We start from the raw sequence: 15,220 nt of genomic DNA on the forward strand, positions 1-15,220 counted from the left end.
GCCTTTGTGCATGAAATCCCTGGCAGGCAGAGAAGAGAGCTGGGGATCTTCTCCCAGGCTCATAACTGGGCCCACCCTCTTTTAGGCAGGTTTTAGCTCTAACACCAATCCCAGAAGGCCTTGCTGAGGTCTTCGTGGTCAGCTCACTGGCTTGGGGCGGTCTGATTAAACGCCACATGAAGGCCGTGTGGGCCTCGAGACGAAGGGAGGGAAGAGGCTGTGCACTGAAGACAGCATCGGAGGGACCGAAATGTGTTTGTCCCTTTGTTATTCCAGAACCGGTCAGGTGTACCTGACTTGTTTTGTCTCTTTCTTTGGGGAGAGCCAGATGTTTGAGTTATTTTATATTGTTTTCCTTGAAGTTGGAGTTGATTATCTCTAATCACATACTTGCAAGCAAGTGCTCTTTAATAGAGGTCTATTAATATGCTTTCTATTTTTTGCTCTGCTCAGTTTTATAGATTTTCCCAAGAAAGGTTCATTTTTGCCATTTAAGGAAAGGAAACAAAGACAGAGCTTCCTAATTATTCTCAGTAATTATTTTCCGTAATGTCCTTGAATATAGGATATCTTCTCGCATTTTCTGAACAGACCTCACATTCTTCTGCTTTTCTTCTTCCTTTGGAAAACATCATGACACTCCCAGCTGGCCAGCTCAGCCTCCCTGGGAGGGAAGGGACAACTGAAGTTCACCTCGGGACGGTGGAGTCCGCATCACAACTGCACCCAGGTGGCCACAGCGAACGACACCACCCTCCGTGGCTGGGACACCCGGAGCATGAGGTCAGTGAGCCCACCACGCACGGGCCCCGCTTCCTCTCCTCCCTTAGCGAGCAGAACCGGGATGACGGTGGAGCTGATCGTGAGCCAGATGTATTTAGGGGCGCATGGTTGGTTTGTCTCCATCTCATTCTTGCAGGAAATCATAAATCTTCATCTTGTTTCTTCACCCCAGATTAAGCGAGCACATCCACTGCCGTGGAACCGGTGCACCTCGGTGGCTGTTGAATGTTCCATGTTGATATCCCTGCATTAACAGCAGTTGACGATGAAAACTAGGAATTGGGGCTTTTGTAACACTGAGCGAGATGGGGACCACAGGGTGCCCTTCTCTGATGAGCCGCTGCAGGCTGACAGCTGCAGTCCCCAGGTTAAGTCTCTCCTGGGGTCGTCCTTGACCGTAGCTGTGCCTTCTGGAGACACACCTATATAGGGCAATCATAGTTTGTCATTTAAGTAATTATACCCAACAGCCAGCAGCTCTAATGGAACAAATACGAGCGAGTTTTCCGTTCCAGTTGTGATTTTGATAGGCAAAGGAGTGATGGTAGCACGTCTGTTGCCGTGGCAACGGAAGCCCACACAAGCTTTTTTAAGATACAGTTTATCCCCTCAGCACACCATAATTTATCACTGAGCTGAAAAGACGGATGTCATGCAGTAACTCGTGTTGATTCCAGGGTGGGGGCACAACTTTAGATTTAGTTCCAAGGCCCCTCTGAAAACTCAGGGCCTGATGAAGAATCAATCGCCACTTCCTCCCTTGTGCACGTCTGTGCAGAGGGCTCGTTTGGTTTCCTGATCAGAAGCTGGAAACCACAGACTCAGCCCGTGATGAACATCCTGCTGAAATCCATTTCTCCATGTCCTGTGGTCATCATGTCCTTCGTCTGCATGGTTCTTTGAAGGATATGAAGAATTTCAGTATCTGAAGACAAGAAACTCAAAGACTGACGTTACAGACCAAACAAATAAGCAAACAAAAAGATGCCCGTGGCTTTGATGGGCGACATCTGGCAGTGGCCTCATTTTGCCCGTGTTGTGTCTGTGGTGAGGACGTGCCAGCGCAGCCCAGAGGGTCCTGGCGCCTTCTCACTGACTGTCATTTCTCCTTTTGCAGACAGCTTTGGTTTGCATGGAGCCAGGATGCCTTTGGTGCTTTTTTAGGTGGTGTGATGCTTTTGTGTGACAGTTACTGGCAATGGAGCATGCAGTAACCTTTAGTTAATATGTCGTGCCCGTGCGACTGTCCATCCAGTTCCCTAGGAATCTGCCAAGCTTTTAATTTTCTACCTTTGCCTGTTTCCCTTGAAAGATTTAAAGGTTTAGGTATCATATTTTAGGGAAGAAATATTAAGATATTGAAAAGGTGCAGGATATAAAAACCAGAAGATTTAAAAGTGGTTTAGGGCTGGGAGTTCTAATGTGAGAGAAAAAAGATGAAAGGAATTGAGTTCATCTGCCTTGGAGAGCAGAGAACAATGATGGTCTTCAGATAAGTGAAGCAAATTACAAGGCACAGAAGTTCCCCATTGCTCATCAGCCCCACTGAAGCCTGCGGGTGAGGAAGGTAAACAATGCAGGAGTGATTTCAGTCCCGCCCACGGCAGTGCTGGGGAGGCCGTGCAGGCAGGGGCCGCTGGGCAGCTCCAGGCCATGGGTTCTTTGCTTTCCCGGTTACAACCTTTTGTTTCAAGCCACTGTCCAGCCTCACCGGATGACCTGTCCTCTGGGATTCATGACATCAGAGGCCATAGGCAGGATATTATGACTTCAGACCCTGCGAGGAGCAGCCAAGGACCATAGGATCCAGGGCAAAGTGAGGTGTGTGAGTGCGGGTGTGCATGTCTGCCCTCTCGTGTGGATGTGTGTGTGTGTGTGTACATACATATGTGGGTGTGCCCACAGATGCACACGTGAGTGTGAAAACGCATATGCTGTGAACAGCTGTGTGACTCATTTCAAAGAGTCCCCTTCTCCTGCCCTGGAGCAAGTGGGTTGCACTGGCCACCAGCAGTGTTGGACCTGGAGCTGGTGTGGACAGTGGAAGGGTAAGCCCAGCTGACACGGCCCTTCCGGCTTCCATGGCCTTCCCCACTGCTCCTCCCTTTCTCTTTCTCTCTCTCTGTATATATCCATAGATAGATAGATAGCTGGCCCCTTTCTGCTTCCATGGCCTTCCCCACTGCTCCCCACTTTCTCTCTCTCTCTCTGTATATATAGAGATCTGTATATAGATAGATATTTTTGTGTGTGTATACATACATATATATGTGTATATATATATATAAAATTTCCCAACACTATATTCTACCTTCATTCCCTGTCTTTTTCTTTTCCTTCTTCACTACATCCTTCCAGAAATGCATCAGGCATCCTGTCCAGACGTCTGCCTCAGCGTCCCCGTGGCGGCTGCAGCCCCTTTGGCATGCTCTCATTCTCAAGATACTAAGTCACATTTTTAACGGCTGCAAAGCAAAATCCCTTCCATGGCTCGCCCGGAGGGTCACAGATAAGCTCCTGGAGAGCTGAGCGTGGCGCGGCCGCACAGGGTTGCTGGGATGGAGGCGCTGGTGCCAGCCTCCTCCTGCAGGGCAGGAACGCCGAGGAGACGAGAGCACCCTGGGCCGGGGGATTTGACAGGGTCCCGGGAAACCAGTCGTGCCTGCAGCACTCAGTGGCTTTGCATAATCCGCTTGCTATTTTTCTATACTGTTCTTCCTTCTCCCTCAGCCAGATCTATTGCATAGAGAATGCCCACGGACAGCTGGTGCGGGATCTTGACTTCAATCCCAACAAGCAGTACTACTTGGCCAGCTGCGGAGACGACTGTAAGGTGAAGTTCTGGGACACCCGAAACGTCACCGAACCCGTGAAGACCCTGGAGGAGCACTCCCACTGGTAGGGCCGCTCCTGGCTGCTTCAGGAAAGAGGGGATCATGCAGTTGATTTTGCTAATTACTTTGCCATTGGGAAAGACACAAACCAGCTTCGTTTGTGCTGCTGTGCATCATTCAATCAACCCAGTTTTATTTTTCCTAAAGAAACACTAATTCCAAATCTGAATGTTTGTGATTTATAAACATAGGAAAAGAAGAAAAACATTAAATTCTGTTTTCTCTTGAAACAGTGCTGGTTCAAGTATGCAAAAATAAATGTGCACAGGTGTTCACACAGCATTGTTTGTAAGGCCGGAAACCTGGAAACCACCCAAATGTCCATCACTAGGGGACTGGTTAAGTAAATTGGGTGACATCCATGCAGCGGAGATGAGGCAGCTGTCAGGAGAATGTGGAGTGTCTCTGTGTGGCTTTGGGAAGATGTCCGAGGTCACTCATTCTCCCTAACATATTATTTGAATGTTTTAAAATGTGCCTGGTACTTTTTGCTAAGTAAAAAGATCAAGTTGTACAGTGGCATGTACAGCATGAATCCATTTTTATGCAAATAAAACGTGTGTGCACACGCAGGGGTGTACACAAGTGTGAGTGACAGAGGTATGCAGAGGAAATGTCTGAAAGAGTAAGAGCCAAAAGCTCCTCAGGAATCCTCCCCCAGTCAAAGAGGGGCATTCCTTGCATCTCTGAATTGTTTGAATTACTTATCTGAAGCTATATTGTTTTTGCAATCAGAAAGTAAAAAGCCTGGATTACTAGTGCACAGTTTTGATAGATTCAGTGACTTGCTGGAATTTCCTGTGGTCTGAGTGGCTGGGCCTCCCTGTGCCCCTGGCCATGCTGGGTGCACCTCCTAGTGTCAAGCGCCCAGCACTGTCTGCCACCCGGGCCCTGGAGCTTGTTTTGGCCTCAGCATGACTGGGAGGCAGAAGCTCCCAGGCTCTAGGACCCGTGCCAGAAAGAAAGCTGATCCCAGTAGCCAAAACCAAGGACAACCCTTGTGCCCCAGGAGGCCGCCATGCCCTGGTCTCAGGACCCACAGTCACTGCCAACTGGGAACATGCCGTGAGGCTTGTTTGATATTATAGGATATCGCTAATCCACATGTTGCTTCTGGGGCAGTTTTTTTTTGTTTTTATTTTCGAGTTTTAGAAAGCTTGTCTGAAATACTGAGTGATCAGCCTCCTCCTCCTGCAGTTTTCAGCCAACATTTAGTCTTCCCTGTCTGTCTGTTGGGACTCGAGAGACCTACAGCAAACCCGCCCTCAGCGGAAAACTGCCTTCTGTCAGGCCCTGGGACTGGGGCCGGTTGCCTGGCAGTGTCTCACGTGAGCCCCAGCCTCGTGGGGCCCTCAGGGGCGGTGTGGCGCGTTGTTGGTGTTGCTGCGGTGACGGGTCATTTCAGTAGCTGCTTTGCCCTCTGCAGGGTGTGGAACGTCCGTTACAACCACTCTCACGACCAGCTGGTCCTCACTGGCAGCAGTGACAGCAGAGTCATCCTTTCCAACATGGTGTCCATCTCGTCGGAGCCCTTCGGCCACTTGGTAGACGACGATGACATCAGTGACCAGGAGGACCACCGTTCCGAGGAGAAGTAAGGGCATGCACTGCAAAGCGGCTCACACCGTACCAGAGCCTCCTTTCCCCACAGCCATCTCCCGAGCCAGGCTGCGTAGATAGAAAGTTTACAGGTGTGCGTCTGGGGGACACTGTCCTTCCCCCCTGCAGCTGTGGGGACCCACAGTTCCAGGGGTGCCGTCATTAGCAGCCCAGATGGGAGGCACTGCAGGTGGGTTGGGGTTAGGTGCGGTTTTAAAATAGATCTCTCTGTGTTTGTGTTTGTATTCTTATCGAATGCAATAAGAATAATAATATTTTAAATCTGTAAGATTTAAAAGACTGTCACTGGTCTTCAAACTTGAGCATGAACAATAATGAGAACGAATATATCCCAATCCTCACAGCACTCCCTGTAAGAGACGCATCCCAATCGGCGTCTTCACTGGCGTGGATTTGAGCGTGTTGGGGTCAGGTTGTTGGCCATCAGCTCATGGGCCTTCCACTGACTGGTCGCAGGGCTGAGACTCCAGGCCAACCTTCCCAGTTCAAACGCAGGTCCTACTTCGCTTCTAGATACTCTACAAAATGTGGTGAACCGTGATGTGTGTTTTCTAGTCATACCCTCGTTGTTCTGGATTTTCCCAAAGCTTTTTCCGGTGCACTTTGATTTCCGATCCTAGGTGAGATGGGAGATTGCTAAGGGCACCCTCTTCATGTCCACATCTGGTCAGCGGTGCAGTGCCAGGGCCCCTGTGTCCTTCAGTGGCTCACCTTCACAAGTGGCAGCTGCTTCCTGGGGGGTGACTGGGCGCGACTGAGATGCAACCGCAGAGATTCATGCCCCAGATTGCAGAGGAAGGAGGTCTGGAATAAAACCCTGTGAAGTTGGACAGTTAGAGCCCTGAAATAGGGTGGGGTCTGTCACTCTGTTTTAGGATCCTTTGCACTGTTTTTTGTCTGAATTCTTGCCCTACCCACCTGAACTTGGTCTCAGATTCCTCTGTGGGAAGATCTCTGTCTTCAGACTCTTTTCTGCAGTGGCGATGGCGATGGGCCCATCTGTTTGTCTCTTGACTCTACGGCCTCACTCCGTCACCCAAGCTGGTGTGCAGTGGCACGATCATGGCTCACTGCAGCCTTGAACTCCTGGGCTCAGGTGATCCTCTTACCTCAGCCTCCCAATTAGCTGGGACAGCAGGTGCACGGCACCATGTCTGGCTAATTTTTTATAGACACAGAGTTTTGCCATGTTGCCCAAGCTGGTCTCAAACTCCTGAGCTCAAGCGATCTGCCCACTTCAACCTCCCAAAGTGCTAGGATTACAGGCGTGAGCCAGACTCTGTTGTTTTTCTGTTCGATCCTTAGAAACTCAGTCCGCCGTAGAATAGTATTTAAGCACACGCACGGTGGAGTGTGCCCAGTGGTCTCCTGGTGCCTTTGGGCCTGGCTTCCTTTACCATCCTCTCTGCCAGTGGCCCGGGGAGTCTGCACTTGCTCACCATGTCTGTCCCTGTTAGGGAAGGAGCCCGGTGGGCCCGTTGGTCGGAAGACTGCTGGAGTTGTCCTCCGGGCGGCAGTGTCATGGGAGCAAGGCAGGCAGGAAGGAGGTGATCAGGGCTACACAGACGTCTTAGGACACCCCTCAGTCCTGATGTCCTGCTGCAGTCAGGAAACCATTATTCCGCCTGAGGGTTTGCACCTGGCATTTGTCACACCACAGCAGTTGACCACTGGCAGGTCCACTTTGTGGGAAGCCAACTTCCCAGAGACCGTGCGAGCTCTGGAGGGTCCGTCTGTCTCGCTGGGGGGGCGAAGCATTTTCCTACAAAGAAATGCAAAAGCAGTTCGAGTGCGGTACACAAATTAAGTGGGAATTTTTTTGTGAAATGGGAAGGAAAGTGCCAGAGAAGCCTGTGTCCGCCGGAAAGTGGCCACCGTGAGCCAGGCAGGGCCCCTCCCCACGCGCACGCCGTATGCTGAGGAAGTGGTGGCTCTTGTGTGAGGATCCCCTGGCCAGGGCTCCCAGTGAGGGTAACTCAGTCAAGGGAGGCGAGGTGGGAAAACATCCTGGGTGAGGCCAGGCAGGTCACGCCCCTGCTGTTCCCACTGGGCTAGGGTCGTCTTCCTCTTGGTGTTATGGGGGGAGATCCTCAGTCCAGCCCCACTCCCATCCTAGCACGGCCCCTCGGGCCCCAGCCTCTGAGTCCTGCACAGCCAGGAGCTGGACCAGCTGCTTCCCAGGGTCCTTTCTGCTCAAGCGACAGGGGTTTTTACATCCTGTGTTATCCAGACACGGTGACCGCTTCTCCCAATCTTTCCCCTGAGCAAAGGAAGCCCTTGGAAGACCTCTGACAGAATATCACCCCAGGCACCCGTGGGCCAAGGACAGAAGCAACCAAGATACCACGTGCCAATGTCGCCGATTTCCATAAACCTTTTGAGAAACGCCTGCTCCTCACGGCGACAGTGAGGGTTTCTGGCTTCTGCAGGGACCACCCCACTGTCCTTAGCGTGGGCTCCTCTAATTCTTCCCATCCCACAGCGGAGAAAGCTGAGGCCCCGGGACCTCTCGTGTCTCCTGATGGCAGCGCTCGCGTCCTCCCTGCGCCTCTCCTGGCCGCCCCACCGGAGCTGCCGAGCTCACGTCCGTCTCTGTTGCGTTGCAGGAGCAAGGAGCCCCTGCAGGACAACGTCATCGCCACCTACGAGGAGCACGAGGACAGCGTCTACGCTGTGGACTGGTCCTCGGCCGACCCGTGGCTGTTTGCCTCCCTGAGCTATGACGGGAGGCTCGTGATCAACAGGGTGCCCAGGGCCCTGAAGTACCACATCCTGCTGTGACTCCCGGGCCTGAGTTATCCAGGTTCCACTGGGTGGTTATGCTCTTGGCAGGTTCCCAAACAGTCACAGCTCTTTGGCGGTGACTCATTTTCCAGGTGCTCCCTCTCTGGGAGAGCCGCTGTCCCCTTCCTCTAGCAGCAGCGTTTATGAATGGGGTGAATGGAGCTGTTGTCGACGGCACAGCTGACGCCTGAACCCAGCCGCTGTCGGCAGAGATGGAGCCCCACATTGTTATGTGAATAACAACATTTTCTGTTTTAAGGGTGTTAGGAGTTTCACTTTTTAAAAAAATGTTCCTGCAATAGTAACTCTTCTTTCTCTTCAGAGTAAACAATGAAATAAAATAAATCCACGCTGCACAGATGCTCGGCTCATTCTTGCAGGAGCTCTGCCCTGTGACTGCATCTCCTGGGTCTTTGTCCATTTTCTCTTTCCTGACCCAGGAAAAATGCAGATGGACAGACGTGTGCTCTCCACGCCGCCCTAGCATGGAACTCCTGGGGGCCATGGAACTCCCGCTGGCTGCGGCAGTGGTGGGCGCCCGGCTCGCGCCCTGCGCTGAACTGGTGTGATGCATTTTCACTGCTGTAGACACAGGCTCTGCCCGTCCTGGGCCTCTGCTGGTCCCTGCAGCCTGTCCTGTGCTCTGTCCTGCCCACCTTGGCTGGTGGCCTTGGAGGTGCCGTCCTCCCTCACCGGGGAGCTTGGGGTTGGGCTCCCACGTCTCAGTTGTCGGGGACCCCACGCTCACAGGCCCCTACACTCATCAGTGCCTCTCCTTAGGAATCCTCAAACACTGACCTCGCCGCCTTGGTTCGTGGTTCCCTTGGCTGTGCGGGGTCTGTTCTGTGCATCTGGTGTTCCCACTGGAGAAGCCACCCGGGCCCTGGACTCTGGGCTCCGACTCCCTTAAGCCTCCAGCTGGCCAGGTGTCCCTGCAGGGCCACTTCTGTGCTCTGCTGCCCCAGTCACCTCATCCGTAATGATGGGGAAGGATGGGCTGAGCTCCCCGGCCCGTCAGCTCCGGGCGTTGACAATTCTAGGACAAGCCTCGCCCAACCTGCAATAAGGACACGTTCCTGCTGCAGTGACCCCGCCGGCACGTGTGCTGTGCTGCTGAGGACGCTGCCCCCTGCCGGCACGTGTGCTGTGCTGCTGAGGACACTGTGCACCCAGAGGGCCACGTCCTGGATTTTGTTTTCATAGATGGGAGTTCACAGCCAAGTGGAGGCCATAGGGGAAGGGTGAAAAGGTGGGGTCCTGGGGGAGAGGACAACTGCTGAGGGGGGGTCCACAGATGGGGGCCGTAGGGAGGGGTGTGTAGGTGGGTGGGGCCGTGGGGAGGGGCGCTGCTGGTGGGGAGTCAGTAGAGGTACACAACTGGGTGGGGCTGTTGGAAGGGGCACACAGGTGGGTGGGGAGTGGGGAGGGGCACGCAGGTGGGGGGGCCGTGGGGAGGGGCACGCAGGTGGGTGGTGAGTGGGGATGGGTGTGCTGGTGAGGGGGGCGGTGGGGAGGGGCGCGCTGGTGGGGGCCTCCGTTGGGAGGGGCACACTGGTGGGGGTGTCAGGAGGGGCGCACTGGTTGTGGGGGCGGTGGGGAGTGGGTATGGGCAGAGACAGGTGTGTTGCAGACCCTCCAACATTTCTGCTTCCAGGTAAAACCTGCATGTGTGGGGAATGCGTGGCATCTAATGTCAGTCCTCCCTTCAGTTGCTGTCACTTGAAAGAAATTGTGTGTGTTTGTTTAACAAACATAAATTGAGTGCCTACTGTGTACCCACACTTCTAGATCCTGCAGTTGCTGCCGCCACAGCTGTGATTAGGGCAAGTCTCAGCTCCCCTGGAGTGAGTGCTCCTGTGGGCCATCAGGTGACATGGGGACAGATGCCACAGAGAAGTGCAGAGGAGGGGCCAGGGAGCGCTGTGGGATCCAGGCTCTCTGAGAAGGTGATGCGTGAGCCAAGGCCCAGGGTTGGGGTGGGGTGGTGCCTGGGTGAGTGGATCAGGTAGGGAGGCAGCAGGCTGGCGTGGGAATGAGGCAGGAGGCCCAGCCTCCTGGGGAGGGGAACTGGAGATCCTGCCTGTTTGAGATGGAAGCCACTGAACAGATGAGGACTGAAGTTTGGAGTCAGAGGAGGATGGTTTACTGCCTCTGATTGGCACACAGCCGCTGGTGTGTGTGCGTTGTGTGTGTGCAATGGTGAGGCTACTGTGCACCCGGGTGGCTGGCTTCTCATGGGTTAAACACACGCGCACCACACCAGTCAGCACTCACGTCTTTACCCTGGATCCTTTTCTAGAAAGTTAAACACACGCTCACCACACCAGTCAGCACTTACGTCTTTACCCTGGATCCTTTTCTAGAAAGTTAAACACACGCTCACCACACCAGTCAGCACTCACATCTTTACCCTGGATCCTTTTCTAGAAAAGATCTGAAAAGTAAACATTTTAGACTTTGAGGGCCACAGTCCCTGTCCCTTTCCTCTCTGTGATTGTCCTGCCAGACACACACCATAAGGTTACAAAGGCAGGCAGTGGATGGATGTGGCCTGGGGACTATTTGCCAACACCAGCCCCAGAAAATAAAACTTATGTTTGTGTAAATATCTATACACAGGTATTTCTACCCAGGCGTAATCACCAAGTGCTGGAAGCGACACAAGCGTCCTTCAATGGTGAGCGGATGGCAGGGCCCCCAGGAGACCACAGGAAAGTCACGTAGAGAAGGCATTAGGTGAGCCCTGGGGCGAGGAATCTTCAGAGAAGGTGAAGATTCCCCTGAATCCTCCTTCAGAGGAGTCTGGGGGTGGGAGGGCACAGGACATGGGGTATCCAGGAGCCAAGCAAAGTGGGGATTTCCTGGAGGACTGAGGCACCCTCAATGCTGCAGGTGGGGTGTCAGATGTGGGGGAGAACGAGCTGGAGACGGACACGGGCATGGAGGTGTGGATGGCCCTGGGGAGGCCCCTGGCAGCTGATGGACGGCAGGAGCAGCGTGGACGGCAGGAGCAGCACGGGATGAGAGAGGTAGGAAGATGGGAGCAGGAGGGGTTGTGTAAAGGAAACAGAACAGGAGGAGTAACCCCCAGGGCCTGTGACCACAAGGAGATTTCTTTTTTCTTTTTTTTTCTTTTTTTTCTTTTTTTATGGAGACGGAGTCTTGCTCTGTTGCCCAGGCTGCAGTGCAATGGCACAATCTTGGCTCACTGCAACCTCTGCCTCATAGGTTCAAGCCATTCTCCTGCCTCAGCCTCCCGAGTAGCTGGGATTACAAGCATGCACCATCACACCCGGCTTATTTTTGTGTTTTTAGTAGAGATGAGGTTTCACCTTGTTGGCCAGGCTGGTCTCAAACTCCTGACCTCAGGTGATCTGCCCGCCTCAGCCTCCCAAAAGTGCTGGGATTGTAGGCGTGAGCCACCGCGCCCAGCTGAGGATCTCTCTCTTTAAGAAGGAGAAATATCTGTATTTCTGAATGCAGATAGACTAGTCCAATGGAGAAGCACAGAAAGGGGAGAAGGGATATCCTGGAACAGGAAGGTGAGGGTGCGATCTGGCGAGCACCTCTAGATGCACAGGGTGAGACGTTCTGTTAGAGAAAGCGAGTGTGTCCCCAGGACAGCACCCAGCGCCATCGTCAGCGTGGCCACGGTGGGGGTCAGGGGGTCATCTGGGCCCAGCGCCATCGTCAGCGCGGCCACGGTGGGGGTCAGGGGGTCATCTGGGCCCAGCGCCATCGTCAGCGTGGCCACGGTGGGGGTCAGGGGGTCATCTGGGACCAGCGCCATTGTCAGCACGGCCACAGTGGGGGTCATCAACAGTACTTCTATTTGTAAAACGCACACACTTTCAAACACAGGACATGGTTTTATCTTAAGGACCCCTTGTAAACAGAGCAAGCATCCCCCTTCTGAGGATTTTGAAACAGCCTGGTGGCACCTTGCCCAGCTCCGTCCGCAGTCCGGGGCGCAGGCCATGTCCCCTTCATGCAAGTCTCTCAGGCTCTGTCTCGAGCAATTCCTATCCAGAGGCAGCCCAGTGACCAGTTAGAGCAGTTCCTACCCAGAGGCAGCCCAGTGACCAGTTAGAACAGTCCGGATGCAGCCACGCAGAGGCTTTGGGATTCATTGCAAGCATCCTCGTTGCCCATGCCATTTTCAGAGCTAGGCCTGCCTCCCTGTGGGTGGGGTGGTGGAGGGACCGCACTGGACAGCCTCCTGTGTAGATGGGGTTCTTCCCTCCTTTACCCGGAAGCCGTGTTGCCAGTGATGCACATGTGGACCTTCTTTAGCAGGACCTGGGGGGCGGGAATATGGGGAAACAAGTCAGCCTCGACCCATCCTTCCGGCCCCTCTGCAGTGTCAGGTGCTGTGCGGCATCGCCTGCGGCTGTGGACGGCAGGGTCCGTGCCAGAAAAGATGAATGTCACCCGTGGTGTACCCTGGCCGGGGCCTGACTTACCTCGGCACGTGTCCAGCTGTACAAAGCGGGTCATTAGTAACCCACTTTCCCCGCAGGCAGCTCTGCGGCACGGGCCTGGCAGGGCTAAATTTAGGAGCAATGGGCGATTTTGGATTTAACATTTTTCATGAGCCTCTTCTGGCGTGTGCGGCCCAGCAAGTTAGCACTGCTCTTAAATGGCTGGGCCGTGGCTCTCCATTCCTGCTCTCTGCCTGGCCAGGTGATAGGAGGGTTGGCGTTAATTGAGAATCATCTTCTGACAGCAGTAGGGGAAGCGCTGCCAACCCACAGCAAGCATCATGCAGCGTCCTCAGGGTGTCCTGGAGCTGGAGCCGGAAGACCCCTCCCCACACCCAGGGCACACGCTGCAGACTGCAGGGCCTCGCTGTGTGGGCTGCGGCTGCCCCATTATCTGTGTGGCTCATTCAGAAGAGCTGTGGCTGCTCTTCTAGGATGTGAAAAGCTGCGGTGTTGGGGGCAGGGTGTGAGAGCACTGGATGGGCTCTTTGGGGTGTCACCAGTGACATTAGGACAGCCCTTGTTAGTGGGAACTCCAGCAGAGCCAGCTTTAGTTCAACAACAGGACCCCAGACAAAGTTCTGGGGGGACGGAGTTGGGAGAAGCAGGCCTTCAGCAGGGCGGGCGAGCCTGCTGCTGTTCTCCCTGAGACACCGTGCTAGGCCCTGCAAAGGCTTCTCCTGTAGCCAGAGAGGCAGAGACTGAAGACACCAGAAATGGGGGACAGGGGATCAGAGGAGGGAAGGAAGGGGTGGGGGACAGAAGGCAGAGACCAGATCAAAGATTTGTGGGCCCCTGAGGACCTCAGGGCTAGAGAAAGTAGGTGCCAGGCAGGGGACGGTCAGGCTGGGGTGGATAGGTGGGTGGGTGGAAGGTTGGATGGACAGATGGGTGGGTGAGTGGATAGTGGGTGGGTGGGTACAGATGGGTGGATGGGTTGATGGATGAATGGATGTGTGGATGAATTGGTGGATGAGTGGGTAGATGGGTGGATGAGTGGGTGGATGGCGGGTGGGTGGGTGGGGGTAGGTGATGAATAGTGGATGGGTGAGTGGATGGGTGGATAGACAGTTATGTGGATGGTGGATGGGTGGGTGAATGAATAGTGGGTCAGTGGGTTGGTGGGTGGATAGATAGGTAGGTGAGTGGGTGGATGGATGCATGGGTGGGTGCATGGATACCTAGGTGGGTGGATGGTGAGTGGATGAGGGTGAGGGGTGGGTGGGTAGGTAGATGGGTGTGTAGATGGATGGTTGGTTGGATGGGGGTAGGTGGGTGGGTGGTGGTTGGATGGGGGTGGATAGGTGAGTGGGTGGCTGGATGAGTGGATGGATGATGGGGTGGCTGAGTAGGTGGATGGGTGGTGGGTAGGTGGATGGGTGGGTGGATGGATAGGTATATAGGTGAGTAGGTGGTTGGATGGGGTAAGTGGGTGGGTGGTTGGAAGGGCTGGATGGGTGGATGGAAGAGTGGATGGGACAGTGGGTCATATCTTAAAACACTAGTAAGCATCATTGGCTGTGCTAGTCTTACCCCTAAATGCTGAATAAGGAGATGCTGAGTTTGGAACAGTTCTAGAGTTGGGTCTTCACTTTCAGTAAATAACCCAAAGCTCTTAGTCTATGTCAAGATAAAGAGTTGATGGGTAGAGGAGAGGATAACTGAAATTCTGCCTTGTATATTTGTATGAAATATGTGAAAATGAAAGTTCTTAATTCCTTTGAGACATTGAAAGCCATAAGCTGGGTCATTTAAAAACAAGATCCTCTAAATAGAGATGGATTAAAATGGAACTTCCCAAGGTATTCTGTGCTGCGAGTGAATTCAATGTGATGATTTTGCAAATAGAGAGCAGCACATAGAAGGCTATTTCCTAAGAATCAAGAAAGATGGCTCCGTAACTGACCGCACCCCTCTGTTGATGGATTTTGTCCTTTTGACTTCTCCTGATACCCTCTTTTCTAATCTAACAGAACCTTAAGAACATGTCCCATGCACCAGTAGAGTGGCCAAGCTTCCAGAGCAATGCAGGGACTCGGAGCCCATCACAGATGCCCCAGCAGTTACGCCGTCGTGCGCTTTATGGTCTCAGGAAGTGACGATGAGGATTGTGATTGATTAGTGTTTACTGAGCCTTGCTGATTGGATTTCTGCATGGCTTATTGAAGAGGCACTAAAAATCACGTAGGGAACAGCCTGCGAGTTTCTGGTTTGAAATGCTGCCTTATGTGTAATAGCACTTAATGAGGGTTTATTAAGTCAATCAATCAACTAATCATCAATCACGGTCCTCTGACCCAGCCTGCCTTTTCATCGACATCCCCGCATCTCTGTCGTAGCTGACATTCTGATCAAACAGATGGGCGGCCCTTTCCAACGAGCGCCAGATCACCTTTGTCTGTATTGGCTCTTCTTTGCAAATCCTTTGGAAGTCCTCCTCCACCTGGTGAAATTCTGCTGATTCTTGAAAGCCAGCTCCAGTGTCATAGCCTTGGGGCCTTTCCCTGTGTCTCCTCCTTCCCTGACTGTGTCCTGGAATCCAGTCCTTGAGCTGTCTGATGGAGGAAGAAGCCCCATTTCCTGGTTTACACAGGCTGCCATGTTAGTGCTGGAATAGTGGTGAGCGTCCCTGTGTCGGTGCTGCAGTAGTGATGAGCG

At 53.4% G+C, this 15,220-nt stretch overlaps 2 protein-coding genes across 8 annotated transcripts in view; both read left to right on the forward strand.

Annotated features, from left to right (window-relative positions):
- EIPR1 (EARP complex and GARP complex interacting protein 1) overlaps window positions 1-8,439 on the forward strand; it is a 608,423-nt gene extending 599,984 nt beyond the window's left edge. For all 6 annotated transcript variants that reach the window (XM_077960189.1, XM_015111610.3, XM_015111611.3 and 3 more), the window contains 4 exons: window positions 647-783; window positions 3,514-3,681; window positions 5,104-5,271; window positions 7,904-8,439. In XM_077960189.1, coding sequence (XP_077816315.1) covers window positions 647-783; window positions 3,514-3,681; window positions 5,104-5,271; window positions 7,904-8,078 — 648 coding nt within the window. In that variant the 3' untranslated portion in view covers window positions 8,079-8,439. The remainder of the gene's footprint in view (window positions 1-646; window positions 784-3,513; window positions 3,682-5,103; window positions 5,272-7,903) is intronic.
- Window positions 8,440-8,591: 152 nt separating this feature from the next.
- LOC114671785 (uncharacterized) overlaps window positions 8,592-15,220 on the forward strand; it is a 57,731-nt gene continuing 51,102 nt past the window's right edge. The window contains exons 1-4 of one of the 2 annotated variants that reach the window (XM_077960194.1): window positions 8,592-9,330; window positions 9,870-10,027; window positions 10,701-10,758; window positions 10,974-11,110. In XM_077960194.1, the coding sequence (XP_077816320.1) occupies window positions 9,965-10,027; window positions 10,701-10,758; window positions 10,974-11,110 (258 nt within the window). In that variant the 5' untranslated portion in view covers window positions 8,592-9,330; window positions 9,870-9,964. Of the gene's footprint in view, window positions 9,331-9,638; window positions 10,759-10,973; window positions 11,111-15,220 lie in introns of those variants that run through there. The other variant, XM_077960193.1, reaches the window with a different exon arrangement.

Source organism: Macaca mulatta, chromosome 13 (genome assembly GCF_049350105.2).
Source record: "Macaca mulatta isolate MMU2019108-1 chromosome 13, T2T-MMU8v2.0, whole genome shotgun sequence".
Classification (NCBI taxonomy): Eukaryota; Metazoa; Chordata; class Mammalia; order Primates; family Cercopithecidae; genus Macaca; species Macaca mulatta.